Consider the following 23,808-nt stretch of genomic DNA (forward strand, 5'->3'; position numbering starts at 1 on the left):
CAACTAACCAAGCTGAAGCTATCCGAAATTTTCCACTTAGGAAACTGTTAATACTACAGCAGTGAGTCGCTCAAATGTCAATAAGCTTTCGGATTAACATAATAAATACAACCCCATCTGAAGGCCTCATCTGATCCCTCACCAGGCGGGGTCCAAAGTATGACAAATTCACCTAGAAAAAACAAATAATCTATGACAGTACAATGCAAGGAGGTTATTATGAAGTTATTATGTAAAAAAACACACACACAAATGTTCATTTTACCACTGCTAATAGTGACCCTAATCAAGTGAAGGTTAAATATTATGAACAATCTTTTAATAACTCGTAGAAATGTCAGCAGAAAGTTGGTATTATTGTTTCGCTGTCTTCAAATGAGCAGAGATTGTGTAACAGCTCTGCCAGTTCAGGTGAACCATGTAACCATGTCCTGACTTGTTTTCATCCTGTTGAATAAGAGCTCATGTATCCACACACACACGCAAACACATTTGCTTCCAGATTTGTGCTCATGACATAGACACATCTCACGCGTCATTTTTTACTCAACTATTAATTTGCTTTTTCAATATCCATTTATAGATTTAAAATACTTTAAATACAATGCTCCAGATGTCTGTGTGTGTGTGTGTGTGTGTGTGTGTGTGTGCGTGTGTGCGTGCGTGTGTGTGTGTGTGCATTTTACCTCCATTTGATCCCACTCAGGGAAAACAGTATTTCATAACACATCGTGATGGCCTAAGAGGGCTTAGCCTCATGCATGTCTGGGCAGTGACCTCTGCCCAGACATGTGGACTTTTCCTCATATAGCCAAGTTGATTATGGATAAAGACTTTTTAATCACTCCATCTCCACGTTTTTCATTCATCAAAAAAAAAAAATGCTCTCAAACTCTTGTTAATAGGGTGTAGTTGGGGATAGCAGCATTAGCGGTATGGGGATAAACTGAGGCTGTGCCCTGGAAGTCATCAGTGTCTGTCAGAGCCGACTCTCTCGCCCTGAGATCTCAGTACCACAGTGGGAGTGAGGTTTGTTCTGGGTCATTTAAGGGGAAATGAACTTGGAAGTCATGTGCTCTTTGTTAACAGTCACTTTTATTTAAATCACATAGAAATGTAATGGATAAAGAAAGACTTGAAAAATCATTAGCATCCTTCATAAAAATGAATTAAAATATGTTAGGATTAAAAAAAAAAGTTGGATCCATTAGAGATTGCCAACACTGCAAACTAGCTTTTTTTAATAACATCAATTCATCTTTAAAATCACTTTTTTGTTTGTTTGATGTTTTTAAACATCAAAGTTTCTAATGTTTTCGGAGTTTCCCACCATGGCTGCTGGTGGAACAAACTGTCCTCAGTAAAGTGAAAAGGAAAGAAAACATACATGCACAAGAAGAAACAGCCTTTGTGATGCCAAACAGGCCTTCCTGGGAAGTGTAGCCTTAATTTTGACCACTTAGTAAGCTACAGACTGTTAACATCTCTTTTATGATCTAATTTGTCTAATTATCTGAGGTTTCACAAATAATTTGACAACTATGACATGTTGATATGACTGAATGAGCTAATAGAAGTGAGCAAATGTAAGCTGGATGCCTTTTTAGGGAAAAAAAGAAAGAAACACTGAAGTTAACATTTTACAGTTAAACAGATCCGCCTTAGTAATGAGATCATATGGCACCATTCCATCATTTCACACAGTCTTTTAAAAGGGAAGTTAGAATGTAGTATTATTTCTCATTGTTCATGATTATGCTTTATGTTCATGACCACTGTCTTATGTTTTTTTTTACTTTGAACACAGGCTTGATCCTTTGACTCCTTTGTGTGAAAATGCTGAACAAAGCACACAGTGGCTTTCAGGGAAACGCCCTTAGGAAGGGATATAGACGCTGTGAATGAACAACTGTGCAGCTAATCACCTGTGTATCAGATAAAGCTTGATCATTATCCTCTGAAGATGACGAAATATTGTGTGACTTCAGACAGTTTAGAATTACTGAACGTCTGTCTCACCATTCTCCTACTAGCAAGGAATCTATTTGCAGATGTTTAACTGAATATTGCAACAACAACAAAAAAAACTCTTTTACTTTATTACAGAAATGTCCACATTAGTTGCTCAAATGGACATGCAGAATGAGAAACAGGAGTCTGCCATCAGGAAAAAAAAAAAAATCTGGTTTTATCAATGCTCCACAGGAGGGGTTAGGATTACAACTCATTTTAGTGGTTATTAATATGGATATGACACTAAACACATGCTGTGACCTCTGACCCTGCAGAGAAGCAAGCCAGGCTGGGATAACTCATAAGCTGTTTGATCAGTGTGTGGAGCGTTTCATGTGCCAAACATGATGTAGCAGGCCTACTGTCCAATAAATAAAATAATGAGGTTTGTGGCAAAAAAAAAGTATAAATAATTGTAACTGTATCAAAGACCATATACAGTTTGTATTTGTTTTAAAGTGGCCACAATAAGCATTTTTACGTTAACAAAGTATCGAATGACTGGATTGATGGAGTTTACATGTCAGACAAAGTTGATGACTACTTGGTGCACATAGTGGAACATTTAGCCGTTAAGTACATATTTCCTTTTAGAGTTCAGTTGAAGGGTTGTGAACAAAAACAGAACTAACTAAAAACAATTCAGAACTATTCAGAGAGAGCTGAAATCTGAAAGTTACAAATACGACATGATTACAGAGTGACTGATCACTTTCAGCTACCAAAGATTTTCTATGAAGGAAGATATGAAGGAAGGAAGATTCTCTCCAGGTATTCCAGCTTCCTCCTACAGTCCAAAAACATGCACTGAACAGGTTAATTGGTGACTTTAAATGTCCATAGGTGTGAATGTGAGAGTGAATGGCTGTTTGTCTTTATGTGCCCTGCGATGAACTGGCAACTTGTCCAGGGTGTACCTTGCCACTCGCCCAATGTCAGCTGGGATAGGCCTTAGTGAGGATAAGTGGTTACAGATAATGTATGTATGTATGTATCATCATGTCATGTTGTACCAGAGACATTTAGTTTAGTTCAGTTGTTAGATCATCAAACAGATTGACAATGCAGCAACCAGATCTGACTGAAAAAATGTCATTTTAGTTTGAGAATGTTGAGTTTTGAAAAGGAAGAATGAGTGGAAAAAAAACAAATCCATGATATTTGTGATTCTGCTGCAGCGATTTTGCTCATTATTTAAGCCCAACAGTGATATAGGAGCATGATAATAAATTAATGTTCACTTTAAATGCTAATATTGCTCTGCTGGTGTCTGCTGGATGAGTAAAAAAGCAGCTATATCAAGGAGATAATATTCATGGTTTTGTCTCAATGTAACAAGTAGGAGGTCCACGCAAGAGAACACAAATTACAAGACATAATCAGGGTGGACACTAGCTATTGGAAGACAGAGTGAGTGAGCACAAGGACCAGCTTTCATAACTCAAGAGCCAGGTGAGATTAGTCAGCTGACGACCCTCCCATGTCAACCAATGGCCCGCTGAGGCTGGCAAGGACGGCCTCCAAGTCAGCAGGAGCTGTGTCACAATGTTCACAGCTTATTCCGCTGTGCCCACATATCCAGAAAATCTGTCATCGTGTATACATATATGTACCACTGATGAACTCAAAAGCTCACTATTAACATTTTTACGAGGTTCAGAGTGAATCCCTGTGCTCAGATATGCACTATATATGATGTCAGAGGAGTTTAACGGAGAATGATTTACATTTTGTGTTATCTGACCTGCCTTCGTTATATAAATTGACCTGCTTGCATGCTGTTCATGACATTATTAACCTTTATGTGTCTCTTTATTTTACACGCATCAATAAAACAATTTTCAATCACAGTGTTGACACACTACCTGTGCTACATTATTGACCCTTTCAGGGTTGGGGGGAAAAGTTAGCCTGAACAGCAGCTTTCAGACTACAGGCTGGTCAGCTGTGGCTTTTGTTTCCATTCACAATGAAATAACATTTAAGATGGATGGCTGTAGAAGGGATTAGTAACCCTAAAGGATGACCCTTCCACCCACATAAACCCTGGACTGGACAGACCTTAAAAATTTGCCATTACTGATGAGCCAACACAGCAACGATTTCTATCCTCTTAAATTTATTATACTTTCTGCTGAAAGAAGAAGTTGGAGTGGATCCATCTTTCTGAAGTGTAAATCAGTGGATATCAGTTAAGAAGTTGGTTTAAGGGGAAAGTTTGCATTGATTTTTTTTTTTTTTATTTCATTGAAAGCCTCCTAGTACAACACAATTTAGAGGGCTTGCACTATATGAAACATACTACATGAGTCACAGTTTTACATGTAGGTTAAAGTGAAAGTCCTAACCTCCTCCAGTGTCTACTAATACTCATATATATATATATATATATATATATATAAAGCAGGGCTTTGATTAGGCACAGGTGCAGCTTGTTAAAGGCTAGACTGCTCTGCTGGATCCTAACCAACAGTCATGCTGCTGCTGTGCGAGGAAAAAATATTAATTTGTAAAGGAGGACATGGAACACATTCTGTGAACACTGCAAACTCTGCAAACACGACCTCTACAGATGCCGCCAGTCCAACTTCACTAACGTTGTTACGCCTAGAAAAAGAAAAGAAAAAGATTATGGCTGATTAATTAAAAAAAAATTAAAGTGTGCCTTTCCAACACTTACGAGTTCTAGCATCGATATGTCACTTCGTTCTTTCACATCATTTGAATGCTCCACCAAATGTGTGTCAACATCTCATCTATCATTGTGGCCATTAACACTCTGCAGCCTGCTGGTGTAATGTGGCGCTCACACGAATCTTATGTGCTGCTAACGGGTATTTGGCTTCAGCCTCAAAGATTATTTATGCTCCAGTATAAGAAATTGTTTCGTGTTTAAACCAATGCAAAGCTGTCAATGAAACGCAATGAAAACAATGACAACGTATAAACACAGATTGTTTGTGAAATCCTGAATGTTTTCATGAAATCGGTTTCCATAAATCCATGTTTCTTTTTCATTGTGTATTTTTAAGTCACACAACATGTCCGCCTGCGTTTGAATCAAAGGCTCCAAAAACCAGAAGGACAAAAGGACTGAAACTGAAAGGCTTTTGGGAAATGAGTTTGTCAATTTGACATACGGGAAAACATTCCCTGTGGGAAGTGAGTTAAGATTTCTTGTGACATCTGAAGCAGTCAGATGAAATAAGTGGATCTGACAGATGCTCACAGTAGGTACAAAACATAGTTATGAAGTGCAACACACTTTACCTTTTAAAAAAAACAACAAAATCAAACCAAACCAACCAAAAATCCCCCATGAAATATTGATGCCTCATGATCGTTTGCAACTGAATTCATATTTGTACATTTGTAAAACATTATGCTTGTACTGAAGCTACCATATGTAGCTATATGTAGCTACCATATGCTGCATGGCTCTGAATATGTTGGTTGGTTGATCACTTTGGCCCAAAATGAATGACCTCAACAAGAAACTATTGTGTTGGATTAGCATGAACAATTGTACAGACAATAACGGTTCCCACAGTATGAAGTCTACTGACTTTTCCTGTTGTCGTGATTCAGTGGAATGTCAAGAGCACTTTTTTGTGCACTATCAACAGTGCCCAGATGTTGAATTTTAATCGTTTAAGTATTCCAGTGACTCCATGGATGGCATCCATTGGTCTGTCATTCATTCAAACTCTTTGGTTCAGGTGGAAAGTTCTCAACAATTGGATGGATTGCCATGAAATACTGCGTTCATAGTACCTAGAGGATGAAGTCTACTGACTTTGGACCCATCTGGGAAGACATCACTGGAAACAGTTTGAAACAGATCAGGTCAGGTGATTGGATGAACCATCAATCAACCAATCTGATCAACAAACGCTATAATGTAGTTGCACGCTTACCGAGTCCGCTAGTCAGAAGAAGAACAAAACGTCTTTTCCATCAAGAAAAGCTTCATGTTCATGTTCTTTCCTTTCTTTCAGCAAACAAATACTCTCCAGGTCCAGGTAGCATCATTGTTGTTTTTGAGCGGCAACCTTCATGGCTGTGAAGTGAAGACAATGTGTAAGTGCCAAAAACTGCAGTTCCTTGAACGTCCACTTGAGGCTGGCTACAGATCACGTCAATCTCCATAAATGCCCATGTTAAAATGTCACAGCAGAAATAAACATGTTTACATGTTTCGTCTGGTACAAAAATGGTTTTGGTCTTGATAGCTAATTATCCTTTTCTACCAACATTGCGGATGCTCGAACCCCAGATTTAGAGCTTCGCTACACTGTCCATTCTTTATACTGTCCGTGGTCATCATAAACAATTAGTGTTAAACCATGCTGTAGCTGCCAGTAGTTCCTCTGATTGGTTTGAACCACTGTGGTTCAGACACAAGCCCGGCTAGATGGATTATTGTGGTCTATTAATTGACCCTGCAAATCTAACTTCCTAACAAGGTTATTGTTTACACCAAAATACCCACAAAACTAATGACATTTCCATCAGTGTCAGCTGTACTTAACAATTAATTAGTAAAAAAAACACGCTAAAATTAAGATGGGAAACACGGTAAAATTTCTGTTCTCTTGTCTGTGAGTTCTGACAGTGTTATGAAGTGATGTTGGCTCTTCTGTTTTAGACTTTAAATGCAATATTGAGTCACAAATCAAATGTTAGGAATCAAAATTCCTTGTAATAAAACAAGCCATCTTTAAACTGAAGTCTCTTGAGAGAGATGAGATGTACCCTCTTTGCAGTTTCCTGTAGATTTAATAAAATAAGTGTAATCTATTTCTATTAATACTTATTTGTGTCAGTCTGCAACATAGTGGATCATTCAGCCTGACATAAATACTTACACATCTTTTTTGGGAGCCAACCAGCCATTAGCTATTCCTGGGCTTAAGTCTTGACCAGATGCCCAAAGTGTCTACACACACATGCACGCACACGCACACACACACACACACACGTACTGCACAAGGTCTATGGCTGTGTTTGTGTGTATGAGTAGGTCCCCAGCTGTTGAGTGCTCTGCAGATGTAGCGACCAGAAATGAGGGATTACAGCTAAATGCGGCGGGAGAGAGGAAGGAGGAGGGCGAGGGCGATTAGAGAAAGAGTGCGGAGGCCGGAGGGAAGGTACAACTGTCTAAAATGAAGACAAGGGTGGAGAGGGGTTAGAGGAAACGCAACCTGATGATAGAAAGATTAGATACAAATGATGAGAGGGCCACAGGCAGAGTGTAGGGTGAGGTGTAGAGTAAATTTGAGAAAATGTGAGAAAGCACAAGAACACAGGAAGGAAGAAGAAGGTAAAAGCTGGAGGGGTGAAAAAAGAACTGCTTCTAAAGGAAATATTAACCCGTGGTAGGTTTGTAAGGCTGTCACACATTCTGTTTTTCACTTCATTACAAATTCATTGATTTTCTTTCTACTTTCCCTGTAATCTACAAGGTTGAATTAATGCGGACAAAATGAAACTTCAAGTCTCAAAGTTAAAGCATCATAAATCTTAAATCTTTGAATATACTCACAAATGGTGGACAGCTGGGAAGAAGCAGTGAGTCAAATATGTTTTCTATAATTCATAAGCGGCTTTAGTCTGTTATGTGAAAACACTGATATATTGATAAATATATATACATATTGAAACATTTAACTAAAGGAAGAAAATCTTCCTTTTGCAGCCAGATATCTACCTCTCTTTCTTCTAGCACATGGCTACATTTAGATCCTGCCCTATTTAATATTCAAAACATTTTCACACACACACTGTTTTCTGCTAGGCTGCCGCAGACGGCAAATGTGCTCTGTTTGATATTCTGCGATAACTTTCCTCCTCTTGTCAACACATTAGTCAACTGATCTGGAGAGGGATTGGCAAGAGCCCAAATTAATGCGCGCAAAAGCAAAGCCCTCTAGGAAGCTTAACGCCGCTCTAATTAAGATGCACATTCACATTTTTCTGCCTCTCTTAACAACATGTCCAAGAACGTCTGCCTCATAAAACCTTCAATTAGCGTGCTGTCATTGTAAAATTAGAATTTTTGATTGAATTTAGACCCAATATTTATTCATCCATTCAGCAAATGCAAGCTTTGACTATTTCAAAGAAGCTACGTTGCCCTTGCTTTCAGATTTCACACTTAGATTGTAACACGACTCATGTTGCTCTGAGGGCCAATTAACAGCTCAAAAGGGACTATTAATGAGATTGCATCCTGTCCCTACAGATCCGTATCGGCCTGAGTGCTATATGTACCAGATCAGTAGCTGCGAAACACAATAAGGTGAACACTGATATATCGCACTTGTTACCTGTCTTGATAGCTTGCTGACGTCACTAGTGGACTGACATGTCGTCCTCCACTATCCTGCCAAGTATCTTTGTTTCAGGAGCTGGCATCATATTTCCTCTGGGCTTTAATAATGTCACTTTGGATACCAAAGTGTCTCTTCATTTCATCTGATCTCAAAGCCCCACACGGGTCAGTTTCTGTCTGCAGAGTAGAGTAGTAGAGTCGACTCACAGTGACCTCAAGCAGTAGGAGCGTCTAGTCAAATAGATAATCCTGGAAACATTTGAAGAGGTCCCATTAGGATACTTTCCAGAGGATTTGAGATCCCACCTGTGACCAGGTGAGCAGGTACATACTGCAGGAAGTGAGATCATTATGGTTCACTGGGTGCTATGACAGCCACAGTGAAGGATGTTTGCTTACTTCAAGTCAGTTGAATCTGAGAATCAACACTGTTGGTATGAATCTGGGACCGGGGAGGTCTGATTAAGGAGAAAGGTACATGCTGCAACTAATTACATTTGCTGAATTTGATGAGATGATTTATACCACTATTATGTCTGCTTTGCTAAATATGAAGCTGCTGCCAGCAGCCAGTTAACTTAGCTTGGCCCCTCTGTGTAAAGGTAGAATAAACTGCCTACCCACACCTCGAAAGCTCACTGACAACCACGCTATATTTTCTTATTTTAATTTCTACAAGAAACAAAATGTGATAAAATAAAATGGAAACAAATTACATTAAAATGTGTTTAGATGGTGATCATGGTGAACAGAGCCAGGTGAGCAGTTCACCCTGTTTCTAGTCTTTTTGTTAAGCTAAGCAAATATGAGAATGACATCATTCATAGGCAATAAAAATGAGGTACCGGGTTTCGAGAATAAAAATATCTGTAGGTGTTTGTTTTCAGAATACCTCCACAGAATAAATTAGGCAATTTGGTCCAGATTGGATCCATTAATTACCTAAATTTAGTGAATTTAGTGCCATTTAACTGTATATTAATGGACAAAAGCTGGAGGATACAACAGTAGGATTTTAACAAATCAGGCAACAGTCAAGCTGCTTATGCAGTGAACAACAGTGAACATCATCCTTGCATATTTGTGTACTTCTGTGTTTTACTATATTAATTGTAGTTAGGTATGACATTACAATGTTCTCAATAAAAATCTAAAAGCCCTGAAAGAAAATGTGGCGAATACTCAAGCATTTAGTGATGTATTTATTTATTCTAAAAAGTTTTAAATATACTGGACTCAGCTTATTAAATATGCTGTCACTAAGTGTCACTTTGTAATTCTTCTTTAATATTGGTGTTTTATTGTACCATGTGCCTGATATTAAAAGAGAAAACTCTCTGCAGTGTGCACAGATTAAGACAATACATAATACGAAAAACAGCTGACATTAGAAAACAGTCTGTTTAACATGGGAATTTAAGTTTATTCTTAATCTGTGATGACTCCCTGAACTAATGCAATCCTGATTGGTCGAGAACAAATGTTAGCACAGTTAGTCAGCTCAACAGTTATATAAGAGATTCTCTGAGGTTTTCTCTATGTTGTCTTCGGTGTCCTTATTAAACTTGATTTACAGCTTAAATACTCGCACTGATTCATCATATTGTTAACGCTGGGTGTTCCAGAGCAGCCTCACATGAATCAGACCCGGCCTACAATGATAGCACAATAAACTCCCTGAAAGAGTTTGGAGAGATTTTACATTTTGTCCCATTGAACTGCAGCTGCTTAACCTGTATTCAGACCAGCTTAGACGAATAAAGAAAAATCAGTTCAGGGTACGCAGCTCATGTAATACATAAACCATCATTACTGTTGTCTGAATTCAATTTTTATCTCATAGGCAAACATACTTACAGTAAATCTGTTGCATAATGTTGTGCATATATCCTGAATCCATCTCACTGGCAGTTTCCACAGCACAAACACAGAGTGAAAGAAAGTTTTGGTGACACCTATAGGTAGAAAGTAAACTCAGTGGTGATTTATGATTATTGTCATATCTACTGTCTAGAAACATGATACCTGGCGATGTTTATCAAATCATATATTTGTTTAGAAAGAATATAAACTAAAAGCACCAACCTTACATGTCACACATGAATATAATAAGTGCACAGCAGCCACCTCAAAGTCCCCAAATCCTGGGAAAAAAAGGCAGGTCAGAGATAATCCAAATGAATGAATGCATAAAAGTGAAGTCAAACATGTAGAAAGTTTGGCATCATTATGCCAACATGAATTATACATTCTCTGGGCAGGAGTAGCTCAGGTGGTTGATCATGTCGGTCATAAATCTTAGAGTTGGTGTTCAATTCCATCCTCCGTCTGTTCACGATTAAACAGCCGCTGATATGCGTGTACTGTATGATATGCTGGGAGAACATTTTGGACAAAAGCATCTGCCATATTTGAAATGAAACACAGAAAACGATTTTGTCAGTTGCATCATTTTCTGGCCAGAAACATTTGAATGAGCCACAACTCATTTTTATGAGTCCCAACGTTAGAAACAGGAGTTTCCAATGAGCACTTGAATGCAGCACTAGTCTCTGATTGTCTCATTGATGTCCTAAGCCTTAACAAGTTCTCTGAGGAGGAGGCATCTGTTTCATTGTTTGGGCCAGACGGTGCAGCTTCTCAGGGGAATTCTTCTCCACGGCACAGGCCTGCCCATGCTACAGATGGCCTATCTCACAGTAAATGATTCAGAAAACGCTAATATGCCTCCAAACGGAGAAGAGGTAATCTCCTTTTTCTAATGGAATGTCTTCCTTAGTTAGAGTCTGGACAGAGCACTTGTTAGATCTCTGTTTCATGGTGGAAATGTGTGGCTCTGTGTCTGCGGCTCAGGGAAAGAAAGGTAGGTATTTTTTTAATCCAACACCCCTGATCCTCTCTTTGAATAGTGAGAAGATCAATTAATGTTTCATTTAAGCACAGGCAAAACATAAGCTTTCTCAGACACAAATTTAAGGTGTTAATATGACAGTTAATCCCATTACATAACTATTCAGAGGCAGCTGCACTGCCAAAAAAGCAGACTAGATTTTTCTGCAAAATGACGGTTTAAGTTGTCAACTCAGGCCCTGCAGCAGAAGCTAAAACCCTTTTCACTGTTCTCCAATGTCAAAACACTTAAACATTTATGTGCAAGTCCAAACCTATAAGAAGCCATGGGACTGTAAGCCAATACCTACAGTAATAATCAACAATTATCAGTCTGTCAGCTAAACGCACAAATGTCAGACAGAATCAGAAGCCGCTCCCTCACAGCTGGGTCGAACTGCCGTGAAACAGATATTAATAGACGTGTTCACTTCATTGTGACCTGCCCGTTTAAGTGTGGCTCACATTTTGTCAATCAAACAAAGTATAGTAAATTAGTTTTTTAAATGTTCTTGGCACACACACACCCCGTTTCCACACGCATACACACACACTTGCAAACACTCTTTTGACCTAGGTCTGGATGTGAGACGCTGACAGCCGACAGCAGAATCTGCTCTTTCTCCTTCTCTCTCATGTGATATCAACCCTGATGTGCAACATCAAAGCCAAAATCCTATCTGCCCCCCAATGTCCCTTTTGACATGGACATTAGTGCATCTGAGACATGTGCCCCCCCCTCCCCATTGTCAGCTTCTTTCTGTTCTGCGTACAAAGATTAGAACGAAGCTGACAGGGGCAAAGGAGCGACGTGTAGAGACGGAGGGAGACAGATTTGTGGAGACATGAATGGCTTGCAGGTGTTCTTTTTTTCCCCGAGAAAAAGAGATGGATAGAGTGGGAGATGTGAAGCCGTGACTTTACCCCCACGCTGTCATTATGTTTTATGGCAGACGAGAGTGTTTGTGAAGCCAAGGCGAGGTGCTGTAAGGATGGGCCGTGTGAGAAAGCCTGATAGTTTTACACGGAGAGTATGTGCAACAAGAGTGCTGTCTGTATACATGTCTGCTTACGACCAACACATCTAAAAGTGTAGTGTGAGAGAAAGAGGGAGAGCTTTCAAGCAGCGTTCAAGAAAAACAAACAGAAGTGAGTGCAGGGTGAGTGAAGGTGAAGGAGTCACTGTTAAGATAAAGAAAGGACAGATAGACACAGAGGGGGAAGGCTGGACATTATTTCTGTGCAAAGAAACATAGCAGTTAGTTTGTTATGCGCCCATGAACAAACACACAAAAGTAAATTTGCAAAAAAGATTTTAATTGGCATTGTTTTAATCATTCTTGGATCAATTTACATTTTTTTTTATTTTTTTTTATTCATTCTTGTCAAAGGTAAACACATTTCTTGTGGTTGTCTTCAACATCGGTAAATGCTTTTCGCCCCGCTTCCCAAACCCCGTAACGTAAACTAACATTACAGAAGAGCACATTCTCTCATACACACTTGCATATTCAAGATCCTACAAACAACTCCTTAACGGGTACGAAATTTCTAAATGCCACATACTCGAAAAGCGCGGACAAACACATTCTACATACATACGCACACAAATGTGCACACATATGTTTTTTTTTTCTCTCTTACTCGCCCCCACAGACACACACATACAGGCACACACTCAGGAAAGCAGGCAGATAAAGCCACACACGCACACGCACACACACACACACACATACTCATACACGCTTGTGCACATACACACGCACATTCCATAACCGGCATGTATTATAAATATACATTACAATGCAGACTCCTTCCTTTCACATGTACAGCGCTCGAGGAATGCTGCCCTTCCATCAACATCGACTCTGTCTGTGCATTCACAGTTGGTTTATGACATGCTCTGGTTAGCAGTATCTGTTACATGAGAGTAGGGTTACTCAGCGTATATCCCTACTGATTAGTCAGAACCAATAACCCTCTCTGTTTGTCAGGCTGAATTACATCTGACTATTTATCTACACAAGCAAAAATGCTGCAGTAAAAATTCCACTGTTTAAAAAATAAAAAATAAAAAAATGGCACAATAGCTTACTGAGCAAAGGCCTACAAATGCACACTAATAAATTAGGTAGATAAATAATATCCTTTAATGTTAAAATAAATACATCTGAAAAGTAAATAAATAAAAAAAAAACAAAGCACAACATTGTAATTTGATTAATGCCAGCCTACATTGTCCTGTATTACAATATAAAAAAGTGTACTTCTTTATTTGCACATTCACACGTGTTTCTCTTTTTTTTTTTTCCTTTCGTTTTTTTCTTATTTTTTATTAACAAAATGGCGGCAGCGTTACTTTGAGACTCAAAGCACAATTTCTCCTCAGGCACCTGCCGCTCTCTGGCGACTGTATGGGGTCGTTTCCATGGTGACTGTGACTGCTGTAATGGCCATCAGCACTGATTGGCTGGGAACCTCTGAAGTGGAAAAGGAATAGACGGGGGTTGTCTGGGATTAAAAGGGAACTTGCTGCTGAGAGAGGTTTTCAAGAATTGTAAATTAGTGGTATTCTGAATGACTTTGCTGATTGCTGCGACGAGGAAAGGTCTGACATCCGGAAAATCTACACGAATTGCTGAAGGTAAATGCATTGGAACAAAACACACATCTACCAAGTCTAAGTGCCGTCAAATTACTAGTCCTGGGTCTGTATTTTTCTAGGGTTGTTACAGTGTGAAGGCAGGAAATACTGACAAAGGACTAGCTCTAAGAGGGCACTCACTATCTTCTAAGAAACACAGGCTTTGCATCTGTACCTATCACAAAGCCAGGGGTATTTTTGATGTCTGGAGAAAATGGATTTTTTGAAAGGCCGGTGGATATCCACACAAAGTCTTTTCCTAAGAGCCACCTTGGGCTCTTATTACCAGCAGCTCTCTCACACCAGTGTGAAAACATTCCACAATGTCCAGGACAATGGCAGCAGTTCTCATCACTGACTGATTATATAAATATCCTGTATAGCTCAGGTGAGATCAGTACAGTTCCAGAGTCCAGCTTGCTAATACTACATTTAAGTTGACTTTAAGCTGTCAGCGCACCCGCTCCGTGGTCCAACACCTAAAAATTCACTGCAGTGCAGAAGTCCACGTTTGCCACCTTCTTCAAAGCTTACAGCTACAAAAAACCCTTTGCTTTCATCAGCTGGAGACGGCGCAGCTTAATTTCCTCGGGTGATTTGATCCTTGGTTCATGCTACAATAAGCGTGTAGTCTACATCCAAATCATTAGTCCACTTTCTCACTCGTCCGTTGGGTGTCAGGCATGACAGCAGCACAGAAGTCTGATTCTCAATATAGGTTGTGGTTGTGGTCACCTGCATGAAATGCTGTGGTATTCATATGATATCGATGTCCAACAACACATGGAGTGTCAAAACACACTGGTGTAAATATGACAGAAAAAAGGCCTCTCCTTTTTTTTTTGAATTTCTTTCTGTGTCCCTTTTTGATTGTGGTTTCTGTTTCACTTCTACTTCTGTGTTTCTGCCAACTTTCACATCAACAACTTGGTGGATACAAAGCCCTTTGAACAAGGCGGTCCAGCTAGGCATGAAGTGTCAGTCACTCACTGTCGCTAGGACAAAAGGACGGCGGACAGGAGCAGCATCGCCACGGTGAGAAGAAGGCGGTCACGTGATGGGCTGCTGCCGCTGACGCTTTTCTCCAGTTTGGGTACTTCGGGGTTAAATTCATCTGAAGAGAAAGGCAGAGAAAGAGAAAAGTGAGAAAAGAGAAGAACGTGAGTGTGAAAGAGCAACAGTGTGTGTGCGTGTGTGCCAGACAGAAGGAAACGAACCATTACTACATTATTAATAAATCAATCTAAAGGCAGTGTGTGATGCATGCAGATCGTGTTTTAACATATGCAGAGAAAGAGACATGATGCAATTATCAACAAACCACCAATTATCATCAGCACCACTACATATGGCCATTTGCCTCATGGGATAGAGAATTAAAAACACTTTTGTTTCTGATGTGTTGTTTTTTTCCCCATGTATTCCTCTTTTCACACTAATGATGTTTTTATCCTGGAGGGATTTCAATCAAACCAAATTACTATGGCCTTGCCATTGATTAGTCACAACAGAGCATTAGCTAGAGGGGAAAAAGCTGCAAGAACACATTTTGTAAAATTCGGTAAAAAGTGGATTACACTGAGTCATTATGCTCTGTCTTGACTTAATGCTTCTCATTATATCTAGAGGGTTATTACATGCTAAAATAAAGCAAAAGGAACCAAACAGAGATCTATTGCTTACATATCCATCACAAGTCTGAGGGGGGGTCTGAGCGAGCTGCACCGAGATGTTAGAAAAACCTGTTTTCTTTCTATCAGGTAATCCAACTAAGTGCAGAAGAAAGCTGCAATTTCTCACTGAGGTCAGTCCCATTAGCTCGCGTCAGACATGAAAGAGAGATATAGGTGAAGGGGAGGGGGGAGGTGATGGAAGAGTTTAAAGCCTTGAGATGTGACATACTGATGTTAGATTTTATCTTTAGAAAGATTTGGATTCAACATCTGAAAGAGACAAAACATATTTGTTTTGATACAAGAGAGGATATGTCTTTTTGACAAATTGTAGCCAAAAAACTGACAAAGAATGTGTTTGTCTACTAAAATCCTATTACTTTCTCTTTATTAGGTTGTCATCATGATGTCACAGAGCATCAAAGTTCAACATATCGTCTTCCGTCAAATCAAATTGGCTATCAACAGGAAATGCATCAAATTAAAGAGTCAAGATGTCTGCAAAATGCCAGTGTGACGTTAAAGTCTTGTCTGAAGTCGGCTAAGTACAATAGACGGTAATTGACTACAAGTACAAACAGGGAAGGTGATGAGAGATAACAGATAGTGACTATAACCACATGTCAGCTGATGTTTGCTGAATGTCCGGAATTTTGTTTTTGTCTTCTCTTTCTAAGCGCGAACCATCCGACCATTCTGGTTTGTCCTGGCGGTGCGTGACGCCCGCCCACGTCAAGAGTTGTTCTTGAGGAACACAAGGTATCTGTCTGCAGCAATGACACACAACCCTGACATTCACATCGCAGTGCACCGGGATGAACTTAAACAGAAAACCAGGCAGGCAAGGCAGGAGGGAGAATATAAACCTGCATTGCCTCAGGTAGGGCCCATAGGTCACAGTGGGACCTGCACACCATCCAGTTTGTGTTGGTGTGATTTCAGCAGAGAGGCTCAAGAAGCAAAATGGAACACCCAGCCACCAGAACAAGAGACACACTGTTCCTACAAAGATGTGAGCGCTCCTTTACCTTTATGTAAACTAGTGCATGCAGACACAACTCCATTTCCAAAGATGCTTGGCATGTGAACTGGTTCATGTCGTGCAATCTTACAGACTTGTTTGTGGGCGCCAGGAGCTTTGCGAATCCTCTTCAAAAAACCCTTGCTATTTAGGGCGGCCGTCCTTGGAAGATGAATGTGGGGGACGTCGGGCGCCTCGGGCCATAACAAGTTATCAAAGGTCCACAGTACGACACCTAACATCACAGTACAATTGTGGGATACAGCAATCAATTTCAGAGAACACAATCTGGTGCAGTCTTGTCTGTATGGGATATAACTGACGAGCACAGAGCGTAGCTCTGCTGTCCACGGTAAACCGCCTGAGGCATTTACAGTGAGATAAGAAACATCATCTCTAGACTGTCGATGAGTGGAAAAGGGTTGTCTGGTCTGATAAATCATTGTGCTAAATATGCTGCAACTCGCATTGATGCGTAAACAACATGAGGTGATGGACCCATCGTGTACGGTAAAAGCTTTACAGGGAAGTCGCGGACGTGTAATAGTGTAGGGGCATTCAACTGACTTGGAGATCGATGCCTTAATACCAGAGCATACTTAACACTGTAGCACCTTTATGCACTCATGCAGGGAATGGGTACATAGATAAGATAATTCTCTCGCTTGCAGTGAGAGTGTTAGGAACATTCAGGTTAAATGACGATCCACTGATATTGTTCTCAATAAAATAAGTGGAATGAAAGCAGGTAATCAAAGTAATGGGCATTCTATTAAAGCTAACCACTGAGGATGATAGCTTTAACCCTGGAGGGCTACTAGCCTGGTTTTAGACCTCTTCATCACTGCCCACATCCAGTTTCCTGCTCATTGCTGGCTACTTTCACCTGATGCAGGAACAGTCGACCAAGACTAAATTAAGACTTGGCATGTCATCTTCCTTCATAGCAACTAATACATCCATGGAAGAGAGATGAGATTGATGCAGATGTAAGCTACTGTAACTCTTTAATCTGCAAATGTCTACGGCAGTCATGAAAGACCTAAACTTAACAAATGCCACTGCAGCTTTTTCGTCGAAAATGTCATCAGTGGGTTGGATTAATCACTTGCTACTGACTAAACAATACAAACAGGGAAATAGCTAGTGTGACCACAATGTCGGTCTGATTGCGTGAAGTGAAATCAAAGTCTGATTATCAGGAGAGGAGGCTACACGTCTGTTGTCAGCACCAGAGGTGGTCCGACATGTTTCTGAACCAAAGGATTCAATTCTTCTGGTCACAGTGTGCAGACTGCGCATACTAAATGAAGCCTTTTGATCTGTTTGGTGCAGCAGCACAACTAATATTTTATGATTCTGAAAAATGTAACATAACAAGCAACTCAGAAGAGATGAATCAAGGGTGCCAGGTGCCTATTGATCCATCTCCAGATGATCTGTTTACGCTTGCATTTTCTGGTCGACCACATAATTTATGTTTCAGCCTTTATTCCTCTGCTTCTGCGGCAGACACTCAATATAGAAGCAAAGTGTTTAAGGGCAATTATGTCACAGATGGAAGAATGCACAGAGTATACTAAGCTCTGCTGCAGGAAACCAGAAAATTATGAGTAATTCAAGCAATAAACCACAAAAGTGATGCTGAACTCTTGTAACATATTTGGGCCAATAAACCTATGGCTGATCTCTGCATAAATATTCATATCAGCAATAAAAATCATGTGAAAGGTAAATCCAAGCACACTTTAAGGATAATTTTGGTTTATTACAACTTTTGTTTTTGTAGTTAATGTTATTTCATGTAATTTCTAAAAGTTGGAAACACTTTCTAATGGGGAGACGAGTGAGTTAGATTATCAGGCAGGTTGTAAACAAACCAATAGTGTCCCATTTCACAAAAGTCATTTGCGAGCACTGCTTATGCACAGATTGCAAATTGCAGCATCTCGATTCACAAATGAAGATAAACTGTGATGAATGTTTACAGCAGATGGATTGGGTAATATTTTTACCGTTAGCCTTCTTCTTCTCTTCCGTGAAGTTTGCCCGACCTCGGGGATTTGTTGAAAACAATGATCATCTAACTGCTCATGTTTCTGACTTTAGCAACATCACAATGTTTCCACATCTCTGCAATCATTTTCGGTAACAACAGTCATGTTATTACCCACAGAAATTATGGCCGAAAACTACAAAAATAAGACCCAACAGACCAGACTAGACCTGCGTGAATTATCCTTAAAGCACCGTGTTAAATAAGGAAAATGTGACGTAGGAGCAGGGCTAATAATACAATAATAAGGATGACAGCAAGTCCAAACATATGTGGAGAGAGAGAGGGAGAGATTTGTTGATGCTAAGCCAGTCTGTGGGCTGGTCTGGTCCTCAGGGTGAGTCACAGAGTGGGTGTCCAGCGGTCGGCAGGGCCATCAGGGCTACGAGTTGTTTTTAAGTGTGTGTGTGTGAAAGTGTGCATAAATCTGTGTGTCCTGATTTTGTTATTCCGCCAAATGTATTCAGCAAAATGCATCACAACGCTAGAGGCTATGATTTTTTATGATTCTCTGCCAGTGTGTGTTTTTTTATATTAAATTCTACGTAAGCTCGAGCCTGAGTTACTGCTGAGCAATTCGCCCACCACTGAGCTTCTCTTTCTTCCTCTGCCCCTTCTCTCTGCACCCCGCTTTCTCTGCCCCCACTCTGGTTTTTTATCTCTTTTCCCTCCGCCTTATCTGTCCTTCTTTCTGTCAGGCTTTTCTGCTGCTGCATCTCTCTTTCACAGCCTCCGTCCTCACTTTGTCTCTCCCTCTTTCCAACCTCTGTCTCTCTCTCTCTCTTCTATTTCTCTATTTTCTGCCTCCTCACTCTCTGTCTCTGTCTGCAGGTCCTCGTTGCTGATGGCTCAAGAGCTCTCTTCTTCTGTCTATGCTGGTCTCAGTTTCCATCTCGGGGAGGTCACACTCTCTTAGCCCTCGTCACAGACTGCCCACAGCTCCCAGAAACAAGCATACTAAATGATTCCCGGCAAGAGGCTTTTGTTTGAGATGAGGATGGAGAAAGAGAGAGAAAAATACAGGGTTTATGTAACCGCTCAGCTGCACAATTGACTCGCTCGCTGACATGCTTTCTCCTTAGGTAAACATGGACCCTTCATTCCTTACAAGACCTGTACTGACCTTGTGGTGAAAAAAAGGAAGGCTTTACCTGTGTGTGTGGTACACTGGGGAGGCAAACTTTTGTATAGACTGCATGAAGAGTTTCAAAAACATTAACAGAGAATTTTTGGTTTATTTTCATTCTTTCTTATTAATAGCTGAGCTCTGGAAATGTAGCAACACAGCTAACAAGAAGTCTGACCTTCGTTACACAAGCTCTTAGATACAACCCCCTCATTTTAGCCAAAGCCATTATCACCCAAACTGTCAATTTCGACCTACTGTACTCATCAGAGTTGTGTTTTCCTGTTAAATGAGGGAACACCATCTTGGGAGTGCTAATGTTCGACCTCCAGCTTGAGTGGTTTTCATAATGTGTTTCATTTACAACCTGTCTGATTGTCCCAGATATCTGCGATTACTTTATAGGAGTTCATCGATCTGACTTTTTCCTTTGTCCTGATGCTCAGTCTGATAACTTGACATGATGTATCTGCTCTGTTGAGAGACCGAATCAATGCACTGCTCATGTTCTCCTACTTTTTTTAGTGCTCACCACATTTGTAATGTGTGTACCTCACTGTCTGCAATTCATTAAAATAATTTTTCACAAGGCAACATGAGGCCAGGGATCGCTGTGGCACTAAAAACCGAGTTAGCTTCCTGTCGTGACTGAATTAATGTAACAAAGGAAACATTGAATTTTAAGACACTGACAAATGAACCGCATAATGAGGTCGGTATCTGGGCCATTGTTGTTACAGAGTATTGGCTCGGTGCTTCCATATTACCTCAGTGATTATTATGTTATCATAACCAATAGAAATGATGGCTCCATGTTATAATAAAGTGGAATTACCCTTTAATGTTGCATAATGGATGTCATGGGTGCACTGTCGGGTTCAGTGGGTTTATTTGTTGACATTCAGATTTGCTTTCTCACACAGATGCCTGTAAACGGTGTCACTGCCGCTGAATCAAGTTGCAGTCTTTCATTGTCTTACCCGTATTGCACAATTCTCAAGAACAGAAAATAACAGTTTTGCTCATCAACCAGCTATGACCTGTGGAGTGTCTTTTCCCAACCATAGAATAATAACAAATGCTTGGTTCCTTTCCCACAATGATCCATACACCAAACAAGCTCTGCAGCCACAGCCAAATATTGACCGGCATCTGGCAATTGGATACTTTCAGCAACTCAGAGTCACTCACCGATGTTGTGTATTTTGATGTTTGGCCTGACTGTGTACTCGGGAGGAGTCTGACTGGAGTCATCATCTGCCTGGGAGACTGAGAAACACACCGCATGTACACACACACACAATGACAGAGAGAAAGAAAAGAGAGGGAGGAATAAAAAAAAGCGGAGGAGAGAGAGAGAGAGAGAGAGTACAATATGAATTTTAGGCAGCATGAAATAGTATACAGATATAGCAGAGCAGTTGGTGTGCCCCACCGCTGAGAACGCATGAAGAAATCCTGGACCGAGCCTCCAGACTTCCATCTGATGATTAAAAGCGTTTGGAAAGCATTTTTACATTCACTGTTCGTCTAGACACAGAATTACATTCAGTCTACATTGGCAAATTATCCATGAGTGAATGATGTGTGGGTTTGCCGATGTGTGCGATGTGTATACGTCTTTGTGTACTTTCTGCTTTTTTTCAATTAAATGCGTGTGCCTGTGCGAGCCTGTGATTCTAGTGCGCAGTTACGAGGATGAAATGGCATTTACAGCGAGATTTACATAGAAAGCTGGCAGCAATCAATTTGCCGCTCTCCGCAGATGTAAAGCATATGCCATGAATATTCACATCTCCTTCTTATCTTGAAGTCTTATAAGGGCTTAAGGTTGGAGGAAATGAAACCGGTCTGGAGGCAGCTGAAATCAACAGCTTTTTTGATAGCAAGCTGTTAAAATGACCTTACTGAGTAAAGGTTGCGGATTGTAAACTGACTAAATGCACCAGCGCACACATAGCCATTCATGCACACACATGCGCATGTTAATAAAATTTATGGCTGACATACTGTCATGTGCAGACACACACACACACACACATGCGTCCTGAACACACACTCACTCACACAGAAGCAAATGGAGGCGTGGTAGACACATCAATAGATTAGCCGTGACACTGGGATGGAGAATGGTGGTGGTGGGGGGGTTGGTGTTAAGGTGATGTGTACACAGGGGCTGACACTGGCCTGAGTGTGGGATGTATTAGTGCTGACAAGGTTAGAGGAGAGGGGGAGGCTTTCAGCAGTGGGCTCCCTGATCAAAGGCCTGCAGGGGAGAGAGCAGGCTACCGGGGTAAAAATAACACACACACTATACAGAGCAGCAGGCATCAGAGAGCCAGAAAGAGAGAAGAAGAGATAGACAGTGAGGGAGGGGGTGATGGTCAAGAGAGCTACAGAGGGGGGGGGATGAAGAGCGACAGAGAGGGAGAAGGAAGGAAGGCAGATAGAGAGCTGGATCTTGCAGCTGGAACAGGTTTTTTCTTATTTTACATCTTTTGTACGGCTTCACAAGAGCATGTCATTCACAGAGAGAGATAGAGCATTACTGTAATAGCACTGAGACAGAGAATAACATTAAGCCATCACTCTCAAAGCGCTGCTTCGAGGGGGAAAAGACGCCATCATCAAAAACCTCGCCAAGACAGCGTGCGGCAGAAAAGCCTCTCTCTGAGACGAGACTGTCAGATCTTAGTTTTTCTCTCTCTCTGTCTGTTTTCTCTTCTCCTCTTGTTTCTCTGCGTGTTTGTGTGTTTGCGAAATAGAAAGAGGCAGGAGGGGAGAGGAAAGTGGAGATGAAGTGACACGGAAAGAGAGGAAAAGGTGTAGAAAATGAATGGGAGAGAGAAAGAGAGAGAGGCGTGGAGGTAAGACTGAAGAGTTGTTGGCCCTCACCGGTGGAGCAGCAGACGTACACCCTCAGTCTCAGGCAGCTGTGGCCGTGGTGGTGGGTGGGCGTGGCTAAAACAGAGAGCAAACACACAACAGAATGTCAACCTTGTGCCCTCTGCAGGCCGCACCACCCTTAACAATCAGCTGTGCAAACACGCAGCCCTGCGACTGAGCAACCGCCTGTCCTCGGCTGAACCTCCGCAATCTATTAGCAAAACCCACAGGCCATCAAGTCATGTGGGTGAGAGCGGCTGAAGAGAAGACATTCAAATATTGGCTGTGCAGCATCCTCAGGCTTTTTGTATCCATCACAATAAACAAGCGTTGACTCACAGATGTAGTAGTACTCCTGGCCCACGTTGAACTCGTAGCCCAGCGAGAAGGCGCTGTAGCGTTGAAACTTCTCAGAGAACTTGATGGGAGCGTGAGGCGCATGGGGCCGGTTGCACTCCCAACGCTTGAAGCCCAGCTGGGGGTCGCAGGTGCGGTAGCCACGATAGCTGACCATGTAGAGGATGTACTGCTCGGCCACGGTGCGCTCTAGCGTCCCTCGCTGGGTGGTGTTATAGTGTGGGCAGTAGATGTCCAGGTAGTCATTGACGCTGACCTGCACCGTGTATCCCTCCCTCCGCAACCTGAATCAAAGAAATAGAGGCAGAGGAAGAGAGAAGAGAAGAAAAGTGCATAAGTAACTAAGAGCTGCAAATAATTCATTGTTTTCATTTTCTGTTCTGTTCAGACATTTGCTGCCATGTCATCACTGTGAGGTTGCTGGGCAACCAAACTCCAGAAAAATCACTTCCCCCAGCCAAAACAGTCCCAGACATAACCCACATAAAACTGCAACTTTTCATATTTACACTTGGAACAAATAAAATTGCTAATTAGAGGTGCTGCTTGTCAGATTTGTGTGTGTCTGTATGTTGAGACCGGTTTCCTCCTGTTTCCAGTCTTTATGAAATAACCTGTAGCTTTATAATGAACAGACAAATATGAGAGTAGTATCAATCTTCTCATGACACTCATTAATACAAAACGTTATTATTTCTTGAAACTACTAATTATCTTTTAGTTGATTCTTCAGAAATATCAGAAACCAGTGAAAATGTTTCCAGAGACCAAGGTGATGAACAGTCCAAAACCCAAAGATATAATTAACA

General features: G+C 40.9%; 1 protein-coding gene across 1 annotated transcript in view; it reads right to left on the bottom strand.

Moving 5' to 3' along the window:
- Positions 1–12,370: 12,370 nt before the first annotated feature.
- Positions 12,371–23,808, bottom strand: part of efna3a (ephrin-A3a) — a 59,614-nt gene continuing 48,176 nt past the window's right edge. Inside the window, exons 2-5 of the mRNA XM_019264176.2 lie at positions 22,982–23,283; positions 22,652–22,717; positions 20,948–21,025; positions 12,371–14,994 (exon numbers count right to left, since the gene is read on the bottom strand). Of these exons, the coding sequence (XP_019119721.1) occupies positions 14,876–14,994; positions 20,948–21,025; positions 22,652–22,717; positions 22,982–23,283 (565 nt within the window). The 3' untranslated portion in view covers positions 12,371–14,875. The remainder of the gene's footprint in view (positions 14,995–20,947; positions 21,026–22,651; positions 22,718–22,981; positions 23,284–23,808) is intronic.

This window comes from Larimichthys crocea, chromosome XIII (assembly GCF_000972845.2).
Source record: "Larimichthys crocea isolate SSNF chromosome XIII, L_crocea_2.0, whole genome shotgun sequence".
NCBI classification, from domain to species: Eukaryota; Metazoa; Chordata; class Actinopteri; family Sciaenidae; genus Larimichthys; species Larimichthys crocea.